We start from the raw sequence: 19,415 nt of genomic DNA on the forward strand, positions 1-19,415 counted from the left end.
TGGCCTTTTATTGTAGTGGCCAAGTTAAGCTCTAGCTGGGCTTTGGGCCTTCTCATTTCCTTCCTGTATAACCTCACGACATCTTTATAGTCCCCCTGAATTGCCTGCCCCTTCTTCATAGACTCTTTTTTTTTTTTTTTCCTTTTCTCAAGTTCCAGAAGAAGCTCTCTGGTCTTCTTCCCTGCTAGCATATCTTTCAGAACATAGGGACAGCCTGCTCGTGTACCTTTGAGGTTTCATTCTTGAAAAATGTCTAGTCTTCCCGGATCCTTTTGCCCTTTAGAACTATTTCCTAAAGGACCTGTCAACTAAATCCGTAAATAGGCCAAAATCAGCCCTACAAAAATGCAAAGCAGCAGTTTTACTACTGTATATGCAATAATATGAAAGTAACATGCTTGATCTTTTCCCTCATCCTCTTTTGCAGGCCTTTCTGCAGTGATGTTTTGTTAAATAGTTTTTCCCACTGTATATTTACCACATTGTTATGTTCTTTATATATACATACTTGTATTCCTATGTATATGCATGTATGTGTATGCTTATGGTTCTAAATTTTTACATCAGAGACAGCAGCTGTAGGTGCTTAATATCAGAACAGCGACATATGTGTTCTGCTTTAAGTAATAACTGTGCTATATTGCCTGTCAATCTTCCGACTAACTTGTGATTTAGGGATGTACAGTTTCTCTTTCTCCCTTCCCAAATACAGAGTGTTGTTTTATGTACTCTTTTCTGTTTCTGGCTCAACCTACAATATACAGCTAATCAGGATGAGGGTATCACTTAACACGGTGGCATGTTTGGTGCTTGGATGTTGTACTCACTGGCACAATAAACCTGCTTACTATTAAAACATGGATTTTAAAAAACATGGATTAGGTGGGCACTTCAGCAGGCTTTTGAAGGCTTATGGATGTCTTCCTTTGGGACGCACCTGGGGCACAGCTGCAGAAATCGGCCCCTGAGCCCCAGGCTGCTCCTAGTTAGTCCTTAGCTTGGGACCCAATTGTTTTGCATGCTCTCTTCAAGCATTTCAAGTCAACTCCAGGTCTGAGAAAGGAGAAGGCTAGGATTCTATCCTGCCCTGATTGAAGCCCTGGAAAAAAGTAGCCTGCGTTTCTTCCATGCTACAAAACTCATTGCTCTAATTTTAATCACTATTCTCATCCGTGCTTGCTACCATTAACATAGGGGATCAGGTTCTTCCTTTGACAAGATCCCATTTTCCTGCACTTTAATTTGGCATATTATCTAACTCTGAAAACTCTCGGAGGGAGAAATTTCCAAAAAGAGGTTCTTACCTGTTTTGCTGTTTTACATTCATAGAAGAGTACTGAAAATACCCATCATTTGCCCATTTGATGGCAGAGTAGAGAAATGATGGTGTTTGTGCCATTAATTCTCTGCAAACGGGCATCATTTGTGTTTGTATCAGAGTGTATTCATTTTTAGAGGGAATTCAGTCCCCCAGGACACCTTCCACTAATGATCTTTTTCTTCTGACAAGACCATGACAGAAGTCAGGGTAAAACAAAAGAAAGCATTGGGGGAAGAAGTGTAGGTAATTAAATGTTGCTGGGATTTCAGTCTTCTGTCGTTCAGTTATTTCTGGCTCCTTTTCGTAGCTTTTTTTTTTTTTTTAGTCTATTCTAAGCTACAAAAACTCCAGAAGAAAAATACAAAAGGTGTAAAAATAACTGTTTTATCTAGGCAAAAAGGTGGCTATTTTCCCCCAGACAAACAGAAGGCATTACAACAGGATCAATTCTAAGTTGTCTTTTAGCTTAGCAAAGCCTTTTGGCCTGATGCTTAAAATGACTTTGCCGTTTCTGATGTCTGCACAAAACTCCTGAACATAAGTACTCAAAAGCAATCCATCTTTTGGGGGACTGCATTGAAACCTAGATGCCTTCTGGGGAACCAGCGTTTCAAAAAGTACTGAATTCTTGATTTCTGACAGTCAGGTACTTTTGAGCTGTGTCAGGCTGAACAGCTTGAACTGCTGCTTGAGCCTTTTGTCTAATACTCTCCATCTTCATCTGTCTCAAGTTACATGTATAGCAAACCTGAATTTTGTTTTGTTGTTGATAAGTATCATTGTTCTGAGATGAAAGAAGTAGTTTTGACATGACATTGTTCCAGCACACAGAAATGAGTGGGATGGAGAACCTAATGACTCAGAAGTGTAATTGTCAAATGCTTAAATTGCTATTATCGTGCCAGGTAACAACATTTTTGTGGCAGAGAGTGGCAAGGAAATGGAGATATGTTTATTGTGTGGAAGAATCTGCATTTGCATTATTAGAACTTCACTCCCCAGCCCTGAGCTATCAGTTTTCCACTTTATGATCCAACAGAGATTGGCACCACTGCAGAGGCTTTTTGTTCTAGTCTTTCAGCAGAAACAATACCTGCTGTTACTCCCAAGAAGACAAACTGTCTACTGTGAGTAGTGTCTTTGACCAACAGCATACAGGGCACCTCCATTTGCCAAGGCAAAGCACGTTGTAATTCACAGGCTTACCAAAAAATAAAAAATAATAAATAATAATAATAAAAAAAAAGATCAGTTTGGAGGCTCGTTACAGATACCAGGAAGTTGTCTGTGTGCATGTATTTCCTTAGCCTACCTAAGACCTGAGGTGTGTAGAGTAGCCCAGGAGGTTTAGTGCTGTGTGAAGACAGCAATATGTCCATGCTGGCTGGGCAGCTTTGAATGTTCCCACTGACACTGATGTATGGGTTTCACTAAAGACCACGGGAAGTCTTCCAGTTGTCATGAAGATCCAGGACAGGGTGGGGCTGCAGACCCCTTAGGTCTTCTGTCATCCCAACGTCTTCTCATAGAGCCTGCATGTACTCCTCTTACTCACTGAGGAGCTGGCTAGAATACCATATAGACTAGAAGTTTCAGCAGTGGCTTGGGAACCTGCGGTCTCTCTTAAGTATTTGAACTCTGGGTGAAGTTTGTCCTTTGATAACACAGATGGCATGACTGCCTGAAGCACCAGAAAGCCTGTGCTGGCACTCTGTTAGTAGCAAGGCACTGCAGCTGGATCCCCATTTATCCAGCCCGACAGAGAACAGGCTTCTGCCAACAAAAGAAGTCTGTTTGAGAGTAGGAAGCTTGTACATCCAACAGAAGAGAGGTCTGAGTGTCAGTATCAAGCATGCCACAAAGTCATGCCAGAGCTGACAAAGGATCGCAGTCAAATGTAAAGTGTCACAAGAACCAATTAAATGCTTTTACAGTTTAGTGCTTCATCGTCTGGGAGAAGAGAGTGGGTCCAGAGGGCAGACTTCATAGAATTTGCGTTTGATTTCTAAAGCACATTGTTCTGAGGATACTTACAGAGAATTGCCTTGGTGAGTTTTGATTTATAATGGCCTGTGCAATCACTTTCTGCTGTAGTATTCTTACCCTCTTTCACCAAACCTGGCAAATCTTTCCCTTGGAAATGCTAAATAAGCGAGATGATAATCCCGATGATATGTGGGAATCTTTTAGAGAAAATCTAGTATTTCAGTAGTAACCTGCTATAGAGCACTGCCTTGAAAAAATGTTTTTTTGTTGTTGTTGTTGTTTTTTCATTCTCCTCCATCAATGAGAGCACAGGTATGCAGGAATATAGCAGAAGCTCATTCTTACTTTGGCAGAAGATTGGCATATGAACCCACATCTAGCAAAACCAAAGGAAAGTATGAATGAGATGGATAAGGGAAGATGAATGCTTACAAAAGCCTCTTTTCTTCCGCAGCAGGTTTTCTCTTGTCATCTGTCTATAAACTATTTGAACTTAATTCTGTTTAAATATTGCTCTTTATGGAATGATAGAGTCTGGATTTCTGTATCGTCAGAGAATGAACTAGATGTGGCTTCGTTTCCAGATATCTGGGCTTTCTTATGTTGGCCCAAACAGTAAATTGGTTGTATGTATGACTGAACCTACAAAATTCAACCTTTTTATGTAGGAAGATTACTTCTAATGAAATTTGCCTATAAGGATAGGAGTTGCCTTTTTCCACATCCAAGACTTTAATGTATCTATAAATCCTCATTTAGAAGTTGCAGCTTTTAAATGAATTTAATTACTTCTTTTAAATCAAGGGTGGTTTCAGAATGAGGTTACATTTATTCTTTTCCCTGAGGGAAACCTGAGTAATAGGCACTTATCTTGAGTTTCTTCTGCTGGTAGATGTTTGCTGTTTGCTTCTAGAGCTATGGCTGAACCATTGACTCCCTAAGTACTGTGTCCAACATGCTGGCGAGGCTCCATGAGGATCATTGTCTGGGTTTAAAAATAGTAATAGCTGAGAATCGTGACAGCCCTGAAATGCTGGGCTGATGGGGTAGATACCAGACAGGATCTGCAAATCAGTTACACTGAATTACTGAGCTGGCCAGCCACATCCTTATTGTGCTGGATGGTGGATCTCAGTCACTAAAGTGGTTATTTTTAACAATTTGGCTACTGATCAGCGACAAAAGCTTGTTTACACTGCCTGAACAGCTGTAAGTTGCTCTTGGCTCAAGTGCCAAACAAGCCCGTTGGCTGCACATGTCACTGGGCCTAGCACACACCACTTCTACCAGCACAATTACGAATTGCCTTGCCATTGTTGAAAATCATCTTACAGTCGCTGTTTGTGGTGTGGCTGCACCTAAATTCTGTGGGGTAAGAGGATCCAGCCTGGTGCTTGGTGCTGCACAAGAGCGTGCCTGTTGCAGGATGGTGTCATGTCTGGAGGCAGGCTGTGCTAGGTAAATGCTGAGGCTGGGAAGTGTCAGCACGAAACATAAGGTGAACTGAAAGGCAGACACCACTGCAACAGGGGCTGCGTGTTCCTATATTACAGACACCAGTCTGGTTCCAGCTTGCCATACAGCCTGAAGCTTGTTCTCTCCACAATAATTTAAGAGTACAACAACTCTTCACCCTGATTGTAAAATGGTATTTTGGACTCAGTTGAAACAGTGGCTCAGATCCAAAACTTTCTTCAGCTGAGCAGTGACAATCTACACAAGTCCCAGATTGAGCCCCACATTAGTATCCATGTGAAGGGCAACTTTGTTTTTCTCAGAATCTCAGAAATACTTGTGTTTGAACTGCAGACATGCCCTTTGAAAAACAGAGAGATTTATTTATAATTGGCTAGATTTGCAAGCTCGCTTTATTACATTATTTCCTGCCCAGGGTTTCTTAATACTGAATAGAAATGATTATGAAAACTTCTTACTTCAGGGCATTTCCAGGCTAGCAGGGCTGAAGCAGAACCTGTCATTGCTGGTCCAGTTTTATTTCTGGAAAAATTTGCTAAACTGAGCCAGAGTTCAAGTCCACAAGGGGAACACATACACGAATAACATTCATGCACGCACTCAGTGAATTTGTTCCAACCCCCGTTGTTGGACTTGCAACCTAATGCCTTTAACTTATGCATAAGCAGTTGTTCTGTTAACTTGATAACCTTTTTTTTTTTTCTTGCAGTGTCTTGTAAAAATTTCTTTATTTATATATCTCAGAGTCAGGAATATCCCTGTTATTCTGTTTTGCCAACTCACTGGCTATCAGTGGAGTAAAACTGGGAGTGGGGAAGAATCAAACTCAGCATGAAGTGTGGGACTTCAGCCTAAAATGTAATATGGAATCTTTACCTCTGAGCCGAACTGTGGTATCTTAAGCCAGAAAACAATACAGGCTCCGCCAGCAAGGGATTAGCTGTTATTATTCTGGCTTTTTGTTGCTAGCTTTTTATGCTAAACCCATAAAGATAATAAAAAGTCAGCCCACTTTAGAGTATACATTGTCACAGGATGAGATGCTAAAGAACTGGGCAGGGAGGTGATACTCACCTGTGACTTCCTCACTCTAGTACTGCATAGTTGATATCTTCCATATACTGTGAAAAGCCAGTGACTTCCAGAGCTCTGCATGATATGCCTGTGCTGCTTTACGGGCATTTAACCACAACAGCAACATGCTTCATAGGAATGCCTTTAGAAATATGTAGAAACTTCATCCAAAGTGTACTGAATTTACAGGTGCATTTTCTTTATTTCAGTGGGGTTTGGATTAGGCTATCAGGGAACTGAATGGAGCTGCTTCTGACATTTTGTGTGGTAACAATCTGCTGTTCAAGCCTCTGACCACACTTCAGCAACTTGAAACTCTGAAGATTTCAGTGTGGAAAGTCTGTGCTTCATTACCCTTCTTTAAGTGGAGGAAACTTAATGTGTAATAGAAATGAGTACGAAAACTGCTTACTTCAGAACATTTCTAGGCACAATGTGTTGCAGTAATCCATTTTCATTCCTGGTGGGGGCTTCCTTCCCAACACTTTATGGATTGAAAAAGACTTCATCTCCCTAAACCCCCCAGGATATATTAAGATTAAGACTAGAATGCATTGGAAAAGGAAGTTTCCATCCCACAGAAACTTCAGAATTTCAACATTGGTTCCAGTTTCAAACTAAGATGAGGAGTTGACATTTCAAAGCTTTTCAAAGTGAAATATTCCCCAGATCTTTGATTCGCAAATGTCGGTATTTTGCTTCAAACTGTGTCCACCAAACCTTTGCTCTGAGCTGTAGATTGGAGGCACAATATCCCTATTCACTCCTTTGCCTACTAACCTAGGCAAGCAGTATCTTCCATGGTGCTTATTTTCATGATGAATCTTTAACCACTGCTGGTCAGGTCAGTATGTCCATATGTCAGTGGTCATCTAAAAAAGCAGGCTTTTCTAGTTCTGCAGCCTAAGTTAACCTACTTTTCCTGAAAGGTGGGTCTCCCCTAGTGTGTTGTATCTTCAGCATAGTGCATTGCAACCACCGTTTCAAAACCTATTCTCTTCATTTTATTCATGTTCTGACTAGATATTGCAAGAAACACCTCTGCCTTCCTTGCTAACTCTCTGCAGACCTTGGGGGTTGTGGTGATATATTTTTGCCTGTACCTTCATCCTTTTCTCTGCTGCCTTGTTGGAGAGTGACAGCAATGTTATGGACATTACATATTCTCATCCCAGCTCAACCAAACTTAAGTTTCTCCTGCTTGTTGAGACAAAAGTTATTATTCCTCTCAGGAACTGTGTAGTTTTTCAGGAGCACTTTAATATTTCCTTGTCTGACCCTTTATTTTCATAAGTATCCAACCTGTATACTGTTTTCATGTAAGAGATAATAAAAAATAATACAAGAGATTAGGAGCAATGTTTTTTTTTTTGATTTTAAAGCATTGAGGACTCCATTGCAAAGACTATCTGGCTTTTTACTGACTGTAATCATCTGTAAAAGATGGATTTACCTCAGTAAGGATTTACCTCAGTAGGAAAGGGGAAAAAAACAACCAAACTAAAAAAAAAAAAAGTGAACAGTGAAGTGAACTTGGAAACAATATCTCATTCAGGCATCAGTTAAATTAATCATAGACGAACCTTTCCCTAACACCCAGCCTGACCCTCCCGTCCCAGCTCCATGCTGTTCCCTCGGGTCATGTCGCTGTCCCCAGAGAGCAGAGCTCAGCGCCTGCCCCTCCACGGCCCTCGTGAGGGAGCTGCAGGCCACCATGAGGCCTCCCCTCAGCCTGGTCTGGGCTGAACAAACCAAGGGACCCCAGCTGGACAGTCCCTTCCCTCAATCAGCAAGCAGCGCCGTGCTTGATGCATCCCCGGAGCATTTATTTTGAAATGTATTTTGCATCACCCTATCCCCAGCTCACTATCCCTCAGCCACTCCTCATACATCTTGCCCTCTAGGCCCTTCACTATCTTTCTTGCCGTCTAGGCCCTTCACCATCTTTGTTGCCGTCCTTTGGACACCCTCTAATAGTTTTATGTCCTTCTCATATTGTGGTGCCCAGAACTGCACACAGTACTCAAGGTGAGGCTGCACCAGCGCAGAGCAGAGCAGGACAATCCCTTCCCCCGACCAGATAGCAATGCCTTGCTTGATGCACCCCAGGGTACAGCTGCCAATTTTGACTGCCAGAGCGCTGTTCTGGCTCACATTCAACTTGCCATCAACCAAAACCCCCAGATCCCTCTCTGCAGGACATCTCTCCACCCTTTCATCACCCAGTCTGTACGTACAGCCAGGGTTGCCTTGTCCCAGGTGCAGAATTCAGCACTTGCAGTTGTTATGCTTCATGTGGTTGGCGGCTGCCCAGCCCTCTAATTTGTCAAAATCTCACTGCAGAGTGATATTTGACCACTTGCACAGTTTTAGTGGTTTTTTTTTAATTAAAAAATAATTATTATTTTGTTGTTTGGTATCTCCTGTAATCACTCATAAGGATTTTTAATGAAAATTTAATACATATTCCAACAGCTCTGAATATCTATTAGGACAGATAATCTAATTTGGCTAACCAAAACGCTACCTGGGAAACTTGGGAAGAAACAGTAAATTTGTTTAATTTCATCAAAGTTTCTGAAAGTATACAGTTATCTGAGAGACTTTACCAAGTACAGGAAGATGTACATGTTCTGTGCATGCTATTTAAATTTTGGTGTTCACTTGAGGTCTCCTTTTTGTTTCATGTTCCATTTGAAATACAGCATTTTCAGTAAAATAATTATTTTTGTGCCATACAATGGCAATGGATGTCTGTCTCAAAAAGAACAATGAACCTCAATATGACTTCCTTTTACACCTGAGATTTTCCTGGTAGTTTCCTCTACAAGTTGTGACCTAGCCCCAAATTGCTCAATTTATAAATTGACTTTAATCAGAATGCAGCCCATGGCAACATGTGAGTTGATGATTCACAAAGTTAAAAAGGCTTTAAAGTAGTAAAGGCTGTTTCTGAAATTGGTTGCCTCGTCTCTGAGTTTCAAGTCCAGCCCTTTTCACACCCAGGCAGTTCGCATGTTCTTTTCAAAATAGGTGGAAACGTGTAGGTTTGGATACCATTCTAGACTGTATCATTGAATTAATATAAAATATGTTATGGACAGGTATGGAAGGGAATTCTGGCCTTTCCAATGATGTATGCATTCTTCAGCAGGGCACTTCTCACCCTGGAGGTTAGTGATCTGTAGTGGTGCACTTGAAGGAAAGTCATCTGAGTTGTAGGCATTGTGTCAGACAGTTTTCAGATCATGCAAATGATTTTTTTTTCCACTTCTGGTTTTTACAGAGACATTCATGAAAGTGAAGTAAATCACTTTGTATTTATAAAAGGTGGTTCACCCCTTGTGGGGATATTCTTATTCAGAAGAAAATAATAAATCTTACATGGTATCACCGATAGAATATATCTGTAATTGGAAGCTTTGTATGGAGTAGTCATAGTCAAGATAATCTTAATTTTGGTTCAGCAGTCTAAGCATTATTTGCCATGGTGGTTTTAATGTCATAAAATGTCTCTTGCAGTCTTGGTGTGACCAGTTTCTTAAAGAAATGTATCATTATTGCTTGACTATTACTCCATTAGCCTTCGTTAGTTCCCATGAAGACATTATAATGTAATGCAGAAGCATGGGAGACTGACCCAGTTCTGACCTAGTAGAAGTGGGTAAAATCAAAGAAATTTGGTGGTAGTTTTCATCAACCCTTAATCTAAACTTGTAATGTTTGAAATTAAATTATTTATGATATCAGTATGACAGATAACCAAGGAAAATGTTATTCTTTCACTAGTAAAATAATGATGTTAGAAATGGGTACTGAACTGCTGAAAGCAAATACCAAGCCTTAATCAAGGCCTACATTTTCACAGCAGAAAACAGAGGAAATGTCAACATCACAAGTACAGCTAGCACTAGCAGGGATCTGCAATTGTGCACACACAAATAAGACATGTTAGTCTGAATGTTTAAGTGGGCAAGTTACATATGCAACTTTTATGAGCCTGGAGGATAAGTGTCCTACTTGCTCTTAACAGTTTATAAGAGTCAACTCTCTGATTTTAACTGAAACTCACAGATGGAGGAAATTTTAAAGCTGAACTTAGCACTTTATTTAAAATTCCCTCTGTTTATATATACTCTTTGTTTGGCTGAGTCTTAGCACAAACTCCTTAGAAGCAGAATTTATACACAATTATTTTTTCATTGCTAACTTTACATGCCAGAATGCTAGAAGGCCTTTCATTTTCTAATATATGTAAAGATAATTGTAATACTGTATGGACTTGCTTAATTTCTTGAATTTCAAGTATTTGTGTATAAAATTCGTAACATGGATCCAGAATTCGAAGTTCAAACAAAAGACCTATATTAGCACCATGCTAAATAAATTTATATTCCATTTATTTAATTTTAAGTCTATTTAATTATACATTTGTATTTGATTCTCCTGGGAACTATATGTTGTTTATGAATTGAGAAGCCTAGCTTACCTATTTAAGTTTTAAAATTTTGAACAAAAAAATTTACACATAAGTGTAAAGCCAGTTTCTAAGCAGGTAATTACACTTCTGACTCTTAAGTTGTTTTTTTTTTATTTTAACGGTTCCTTCTTCCTTTATCAGATCTTTAAGTCTGAATGCAGTCTGTGACTGTGTGGAGTAGGATTATTGTCAAACATAATTAAAACCACATGTTTTTTCCAAATGTATAGCAGGTAAAATTTCCCTGAGATCTCAGCCATTTTACTATTATTTATCTGTGCTGCTCTGTGCTACTCTTTTCTTTTATCTATGTCTGCTGTCTAAGCATCTGTCTTCCTACCTATTTCAGGTATTTTTCGTTTTGAAATTCTTAAGAAGTACAATTTCTGATAGGATCCTGACCATGATGTGTTGACAGTGCCCTAAAAAAACAACCTCCAACAATACTCTTTTCTTTTTCTGGACTGCAAAAGCTATTGACTACTAAACTGCTCACTATCTCATGTCTGAAACTCCTATCCAGATTTGCTCAGCCTCTTTCATTGCTAATGTACTTTATGGCCCTCTAGAGATGCTGAGAGAGAAATTGGAAGTAATTAGTTGCAGAGATGGATCGAGCAGTCAGGCAGTAGGTGTTCACATTGAACTGCACGTCTTTCTCTCTTGCCAGATTGTTGGCTGTGACCGCCAGCTGGGAAGCGCTGTCAAGGAAGATAACTGTGGGGTCTGCAATGGCGATGGGTCCACCTGCCGTCTGGTTCGAGGCCAGTATAAGTCCCAGCTCTCAGCAAATAAACGTAAGCTGTCCCTTCTACTAAAGTGCCATCTTTCCCCTTAGTGAAATGTGTATTTCTTGCCAAGTATGTTTCACCCCACTCTTTCTCAGGCAGTTGAGTGATCACCGTCATACTAGATATCCCCATTATTTCTTCCCTCTTGGGTTAAATGACATTTATTCAGACTATAGCTCTGGCTGTGGGAATGGACAAAGGATTGTGGAGAGGTGTCATTAGTGTATTCCCTATATTACCTCACTAGCTGTTTGGGAAAAGCCAGGGAAGGAGAAGAGCTGGCTTTATCCATGTTGTTCTGGCAGTATTAGCTGACTGCACAGGACCCAGTTCATGCTGTAGTGAAAACATAGTCTTATCCTGCTCCCAAGCAGAAAGGAGTCCTGAGTGGGGATGGTGGTTCCATCCTGACACAATGCTCTGTACCAAAACCTATACCAGAAGCACAGCTTCTTGCATGCTAGCAGTCAAATTGTGCCTCCATGAATGGGTACGGACAGACGTGGACCTTCCCAAACAGTCTTAGCCAGCTTTGACTGAAAGTGGTGAAGTAGCATGAGTGTGTTCCATTGATGGGGTTAGTTTATCTGGACCCCCAGGTAGGCTTATCAGCCTGGTTACACCACCACAGAGGGAATTATAGCTGCTTTGGTATGAGAGATGAGGCATGTCTGGTCACTTTGAAGGAAGGATAGAAAGGTTGGCATGCCCTTATACCTAGGTAGATACACCTAAAATAACCATGTCAGCCTGTAAGCCTGCCCCCATCTGTAATCAGTGGCATTAGAGTTTACTCAGATCTGCTCTTACTATTTTTGCAGATTTCTTTCATTACCATGAAAATGTATATGACCTGAAAGTTTAAAGTAACAGCATAATATCTGCTGAAGAGTGCATGTACAGTTGTGGGTTCCTATACAGACAGCATTCAGCTTGTGTAAGGGGTGGTGAGAGGCGCTTTTTACAAATTGTTCTGCTGAGCTACAGAGGACAGTACATAGAAGAGTAATTAGTACAAGAAAGAGGACAGATGGATGAAAGGGAGGGAAGGAGGAAGGGAGAGAAGAAGGAGGGAAAGAAGGAAGGCAGGAAGGAGGGCAAGCAGGAAGGCAGAAAGGCAGAAAAAGGAAGGAAGGAAGGAAGGAAGGAAGGAAGGAAGGAAGGAAGGAAAGAAGGAAGGAAGAGAAAAAGAAAGAGAGAAAGAGAAAGAGAGAAAGAGAAAGAGAAAGAGAAAGAGAAAGAGAAAGAGAAAGAGAAAGAGAAAGAGAAAGAGAAAGAGAAAGAGAAAGAGAAAGAGAAAGAGAAAGAAAGAAAGAAAGAAAGAAAGAGAAAGAAAGAAAGAAAGAAAGAAAGAAAGAAAGAAAGAAAAAAAAGTTTCAAGAAAGAAAAAGTATTCTTTCCTGAAAATGAATAATCCTCTTAAGAGTTTCTTTTCTGAGGCAGAATTGAATTTGGTGGGCAAAGGAAATAATTCACAGAGATTTAGGAATGGAATTTCACTCGCTGTAACTGTTTCTCCAATGTGCATGAACAGATTTAGAAAGCTCCAAGCTGCTTGAGACTTTATAGTATTTGCAAATCTTTTTGGCACAAGTCTATTTCTGCAGGAATAATTCATTATTTTTCAGTTGCTTTGTGGTAAAATGGTGTTCCTCTCTTTTCTACTGAGAATAAAGGCACTAATATATTATGCACAATACTAAGATGCTAGTAAAATACAGTCCCTAGTCCCAGTGGTTTACTATTAAAGAATGTTATATATATAAAAGAGCAGATGGCAGAGAGTGTAGTCATAGAAGGAGACAAATGTGAAAAAAATGTTAGAGAATGGATTGCTCAGACACATTGACTTGCAAAAATCACTGTACAGAACTGAAGTAGATAATCAGACTGTGTACGCAGTCTACATTAGCCATGTGGCATTATTCTTTCCCGTTCTGTAAAGATACATGTTGTTATGCAAAACAGTATGAATTTTGAATAAAATAAAAAAAATAAATAAATAGCAAAAATAAATGTTCCTTTAAATTGGCTTTTCACAGGTTTAAGGGCACACTTGCTTCAGATCCCCATCACATGTGAGTTAGTATGAATTCTTTGTGAGATAGTCCTCAAAAAATGTTATGTGTGTTCTATGAAAATTTGGGGCATTTAAGTTCTGTGAGCTATTTAAAATCTAACCTATGCATATTTTCTGTGTTTATTCTACTCAATACTATTTAAATATCTGTCACCTTGGCATTTAGTCTGTGTTCTAGCGTCTTGCTTATTTGTTACTGAGAGTGCATCCACATAAACATTTCTGGAATCAGGACCTGATCTATTTCCTGAAATAACCGAATTACATTTGGCTTGCCAGTAGCTTAATTCCAAGTCATTTCTATGAAATGATGCTTGTTTCTTAAGAATGATATAAAATTTTTTCTTGGTATGAACAAGTCACTAAAATGTTATGAAAGCCAGACTGCTTTGTAACAAAAGAAAAATCAGAAGGGACACATGCAGCCATGACCAGACATCAGCCAAGATGTTCTGTGGGATCACCTTAGATTTTTATTTGCCTAACAGACTATGGCATTCATTTTCAAGGACTGTATTAGGGAAATTGGACAGTGACCTTCATAGCAGCTCTGTCCCAACAGTTTCTGAAGTTGTTATATCTCAAAACCACCCCAGACACTGTCTTGAGCTCATCATCCTGAATTGATTTTCTCTTGGTGTTCACATCCAGTTCCGTTTTCCATGTTGTTTATGCCATGCAAAGGCATAGGAGGATAGTACAAGAAAGAAATTCATAGAGCTTTTAAACACTTAGCATTTGCTATGAGAACAGCTTCCTCGGTATTTATAGAGATAGTATATGTCTCCCAGTGGTCTCGGAAACAGAAGCATAGCAGGGTAAGAGGCAATATGACCTTGAATTCTCTCCTATATTTTTGTGAAATGAGAAGCACCTGTGTCAGTGCTCTTATTTCTGTTCATTTTTTTTTCCAAATGTTACAAAAGACAGATCATCCTAGCAATATCCTTTGTTTGTAGTTCTAAGCTTGAGTGGTTCATTCCTTCTAAGTTTGTGTAAAGTGAAAACTCTCTTTTTTATATGTCCTTTTGGAAAGACTTTATGTGTCTTCCTATGGAGATGAATTACAGAGCTGTATCTAACCAGACATCTTTGTATTTACCAAGTAGTTAGAAAGTTGCTCCCTTTAAGTGGGGGATGAATTCTGCTGATCACTTTGTGCAGAGTTAGTATTTCTCTAAAACAGGAATTGACATCTACAGGTGAAGTAGATTACTTTAAAAGTGAATTATAAAAGTTGCTATACTGAGGCAGGATAGATATTTATCGGATTGCTGTAGCCATGGTTGTCAAAAATAGATGCAGTTCTGGCTTTCAGTTAAATATCAGTACTCGCGAGAGAATAAAAATAAGTATATTTTTCACCATGGGAATTGATAGCTAGACCATTTGGACAAAATCCAAATTCAAGATCCAAAACCAGAAGAAAGTCGTCTCTCAGGGAAACCTGATGCATGTACCTACCTGACATACAAACTTTGTTTAGATCCCTTCATCTTTTTCACAGCTCAAGGACACTGACTTTTCTCAGTTATCTGGGACTTCCCCTTGCCTTCCTATGCATCTTCTCTGGATGAAACCAGCTGTCTGTTAACCTAGTTTGTAAGTTTTCTTCAGTGTTCTACATGGCTACTCCACGATCTGCCTCTCTGCTTATTGTTTGATGGAGCTGTGACTAGATATTCCCATGCTTACTTTCACACGTATCTTCACCAGAAATGACTCCTTCTTATCGCTGTTAACCTCAGGAAATTATCCCTCACTGAGGGATACTGTGAAAACAGGAAGCACTGTGATAAACAGAAATCCCATTGAGTGTTGCTATTCACTTAAAGTGTGATAAGATTTCAAAATGAGAGCAACAAGATCAGATAAAATATAATTCTTGCAACATGATGGGGGAGAAGAGACATGCAAAGAATATAAGATATATAAGCTTGCATAATCTTTAAAGTGTTTGATTTTAGTGTGACAGTTCAGTGAGTTGTTAACTCCCTAGCACAGGGCTTATAACTGTGAAGCAGTCAAATATAATAAAGACCTGGGACTGTTTTTAACTGAGACATGTAAAAAGACCATTAACACATTTTTTTGAAAAAATAGAGTCATTGTTTTCCCAGACTCATTCCAATAAATGTGATACATACAACAAGATGTTGTCATATTCATGGATTGTCCCACAGTTACTTGTCCTATTTGTTATCATCTTGAATATTAGTACCAGGGTGGTAACAATAAAATCAACATTAGAATATAACTGTTGTATAAATTTTTTAAGACCTGAGTATTTGTCTTCTCAAACAGAAAATTTGAAATCTGTGTAGAAATGAAAGATGTCTATCTTTGTTAATGAATGTGTTATCAGAGATGTATATGAGCAGAATGTGTATTGAACAGAGTTTAACCCCAGTGTTTCAGAAGTGTTGGGTGACAATGACACTTCTGCATAGCTTGATAAATAAATAAATAAATCAGATTTTGAAAATGAAGACAAGGTTCAGAAGGTGTAGGGGCACGAACACAGGGATTACCTCTGTCCAACTTGTGTGACACTCAGCAGTTTATCAGATTGCCTGCATGTGTCACTTCACTTTGGGGATTTTAAGAAGCCACAGAAGTATATGGGTATTTCACCCCATAGAGCTCTCCAGTATAAGAGTGTCAGAAGTGCCTATGGCACATGACTGAGTTTAAAATTTAAGAGGGTTCTACTTCATGTATTTGAAATATTGTAGGTTTGGACGAATGAACATGTTATTTTAAAGTCCCTGTTTCCTGTCGTTTTCCCTTTTCCTGTTGCCTCTCTTTACTCTCCAACTTAAAATGACAAAATTAGTAACTACTTTGCTGATAAATGAGAATCCTGATTTGTCTAGGTTGGAATAGTTTTCCTACTTTGGTCTGGTTTCTTTTCGGAAAGTTATAGTCCCAGCCCATATTGGATGAAAGATACTGCACTTGTATCGGTTGAATTAGCCTTACCTGACAAAGTAACACACCGCTTTGAATGTGGAGCTACAGTTCTTGTTAGTGGGGATTACATGACAGATGTGAGCACAGTTCTAATGAACAGATAGTGAAAGTGGCTTTGTTCCTCTCACGTATACCACCTCCTCCAGAGACGTTAGAAATGTGTGCTTTTTCTCCCCCAGGTTGTAGTAATAGGAGAAGGAGGCAGAGAGGGCAGGGAAAGGTGAATGAACAGTTTAAGCCAGAAAGTTAGTCCACATCAGTGCACTCTGGGCATCCAGTCCACTACCCAAGCACAGAATTTGGCATAGGTCTGTAGTATCATGTCACACCTTCCATTCCTGTCTCCCTTCAGGACATTACTAAGGTTGCTGCCTCTTCAGAAATGCTGACTTAACTGACCTTCACAGCAGTGTGCAACGGGCAGCTAGTTCACTTATCAGTTTAGCTCCAGTTGCAAAGCTCCCAAGGGCTTCATAGGTGTACCCTTAGGTCTTGCTCTAAGACATATTTACATGATAGTCTAATGGGCCTCTGTTTTTTCCACGGACTTTCTGATGGTGGGATGGAAAGAGAAGCAGAATTATAGGGATTCTAGTCATTATAATAAAAGGTGTGAATGGGACGGCATGCCTAAGGGCAGTGGGAGATCACCATATCACATGGGCAGAGTCATGGAGAAGCTGTGGAGTTCAACTGGGAAGGAGTCAGCTGAAGGAAGTAGTTTGATTAAACATGAAAATAGATCTAGGCTTCTCCGCTTCAACATAAACACCAATGCAGAAGCATTGTTTAAGTGGAGCCATTGCAAAACAGAGAGCTATTGGTTACTTTTGAAATCCAGAAATGGTTCTGAAGGAGATGAGAATAAAGAAAATGAACATGTTTGTGTTCTTCTAAGTAGAAGGTTTTAAGCTGTATTTAACAGAAGGGTTCTTTTTCAGAAGATTTTTAATGTTCTCTCACAATTTATAGGTGTTATTTTTCATCGTTCCAGAAGCTGTTCTTCTGACTTCCTTTTAAGCACTTATTTTATTGGTTATTTGGTAATTGATGAGAATTTCTCTGTTTGTTTACTCCATACATTTTTGTCTTCCCCACAGTGGATGATACAGTGGTTGCTATTCCCTATGGAAGCAGGCATGTTCGCCTCGTGCTGAAAGGACCTGATCATTTATGTAAGTAGAAAAAGTTAGTGTACATTTGTTTAAGAAAGCCTTGCTAACCCACAGTGCTCTGTTTACAATGCGGTGTCTGGTTTCCCTCTCTCAGATCACTGATTTCAACACAAGGATGAGTCCTGCCCTCAGAAGCTCTCCCCAGACCCAGTTGCATCAGTGGTACATGCTTATTTCAGAGCAGAGCTTGGCCAGCATTGCAGAATCCTCCCTTCCATAATTTTTCCATCATTTTTGTTTGCTTATCCTTTGGCTGGCTCTTTTGGTGCCAAGTGCTTTTGTTTAAAATTAATAAAATATATCCCACTGAGTGAAGAAATATTGAGGACAGTAAAATATAAGCTTCCCTACAACTGAGCTTAGCCATCAAGCTGCTCATGACTTTAACACATGTTTCTGTTATGATAATCTCACTCACTCCTGTAGATACACACACACGCACAGAAAACCACAGTGAGAAGATCAGAAACAGCATGCACATGTCAAGCCATGCTCTTTAAGAGTGATATTGCTCCAGGGAGTTAAGCCCATTGACTGCTGCTAGCCAGTCACTTGGTAGCTTTAACAGTTTTTCCCTGCTTCTCCTGACAGGGAGTTGTGCATCGCAGCAGCCTGTCTAGGAGAAGAGTCTCAGTATTTGAGAATATTCTGGGAGAGCTGTAGGCAAATCCATTTGTTTCCTGAACAGAGACTCTCAGCAATAGAATCTCTTACCTTCCAATCCAGTAGCTACTCACAGGCTGCTTCATTTTTCAATGGCAACAAACACAACAGTGTTGGTAAAAAGGGATTTGCTGTCAGGAAAAAAAGGATAATAAAAAAAAATCCCCACGCAGTACTGTATAGTATTTCAGAAGCACCAATTATTGTCAGATAAGTAGGGCTGCCCTTCTCCTTTTCTAAAAGGCAATAATGGCTTTCCTGCAGCATGGACCAGTTAGAGTCCTCTGTGCTTTTCAGTGTAAATACAGTCATTAGTGTAAGCAAAGACATGAAACGCAAAATCATTCCCACTCTCCCCAGACTTCTTTTGCCTAAAGTACTTATATTGAGTAGAAAGATGAGGTGGTTTACCTGTTCTGTTCAGTGTACACTGCTTGTGTTGAGAAAGCAATAGGTGTGCCATAAATCTTTTATGATTGCTTGGATTTAGAGCTGTGAATAAAGACCAGCAAATTACAGGTTATAAACTAAGAAAAAATATATCATGTTTTTCAAGTTCAAATGCTTCAAAGTTCAAATGCTGCATGTCTTTCACTTTTAAGTGGCCCTTTGGGTACACCAGTGCTGCTCTAGTATAGTTGTTATTACTTTCCCAGTAAATTATTTGCCTTCTTATTTTCTATTTTGTCTTCTTTCTCAATATAGATGTTCTCCACCAAGGTAGAAAAAATTGTTACTTTTATTTTATATTTTTTTTCAGTGAAATTGATCTGTAAAACAGCTTAGCGAGAAATGAGATTTCAGCAGGAGAGACTAATCTAAAGCTGTCTTCACATGCCATATCACATTTCAGGACACAAAAGATTTGAATCAGCGAGGTCTGCCTGAGTCATTGCTTGAGATTTAGATGAACTGCTCTGTGTAAACATGAATAAGTCCAGATACATCTCTTTCATGTTTCAGATATCTACATGAATCTTTGTGTTCACCCATCAAAGGATTTTATATATGTATGAGCTATAGTCAGTTTGGGGATGGGAGTATTTTGCCCTGTGAACTTTGGTTGTGGGAGAAGTCAACAGGAGGCCGATTATATATACACAAGTCTTAAAACCATCTTTATCCCTGATGCATGCCGCCCTGTCCAGAAATAAATATAAGGCCAAGTGTATCACAAAAGAAGAGACTAGTCTCACTGAAAACCAAGGAATTCATTAATACAGTGCAAATTCTTAGTGTACTGCCTCAGCAACATCCTTCTTGAATTAATTCCCATGACCCACCCTGAAAAGCAGCCTAATTACTGCTATTATCTTTCCTCTAATTAACAACTTAATACATTCTAATAAAACTATTTCTTCTTTTTACTCTCTCTCAAAATGTGGTTCCACCAGAT

The 19,415-nt window shown here is 39.5% G+C and overlaps 2 protein-coding genes across 4 annotated transcripts in view; one reads left to right on the forward strand and one right to left on the reverse strand.

Annotated features, from left to right (window-relative positions):
* LOC118253760 (ADAMTS-like protein 1) overlaps positions 1–19,415 on the forward strand; it is a 419,478-nt gene that overhangs the window by 332,185 nt on the left and 67,878 nt on the right. For 2 of the 3 annotated variants that reach the window (XM_050716258.1, XM_035558495.2), the window contains exons 6-7: positions 11,008–11,134; positions 17,282–17,356. In XM_050716258.1, the coding sequence (XP_050572215.1) occupies positions 11,008–11,134; positions 17,282–17,356 (202 nt within the window). Of the gene's footprint in view, positions 1–11,007; positions 11,135–13,170; positions 13,207–17,281; positions 17,357–19,415 lie in introns of all 3 variants that reach the window. The other variant, XM_050716257.1, reaches the window with a different exon arrangement.
* HAUS6 (HAUS augmin like complex subunit 6) overlaps positions 1–19,415 on the reverse strand; it is a 223,635-nt gene that overhangs the window by 13,301 nt on the left and 190,919 nt on the right. The window lies entirely within an intron of this gene.

The sequence above is a fragment of the Cygnus atratus genome, chromosome Z, assembly GCF_013377495.2.
Source record: "Cygnus atratus isolate AKBS03 ecotype Queensland, Australia chromosome Z, CAtr_DNAZoo_HiC_assembly, whole genome shotgun sequence".
In the NCBI taxonomy this organism is placed as follows: domain Eukaryota; kingdom Metazoa; phylum Chordata; class Aves; order Anseriformes; family Anatidae; genus Cygnus; species Cygnus atratus.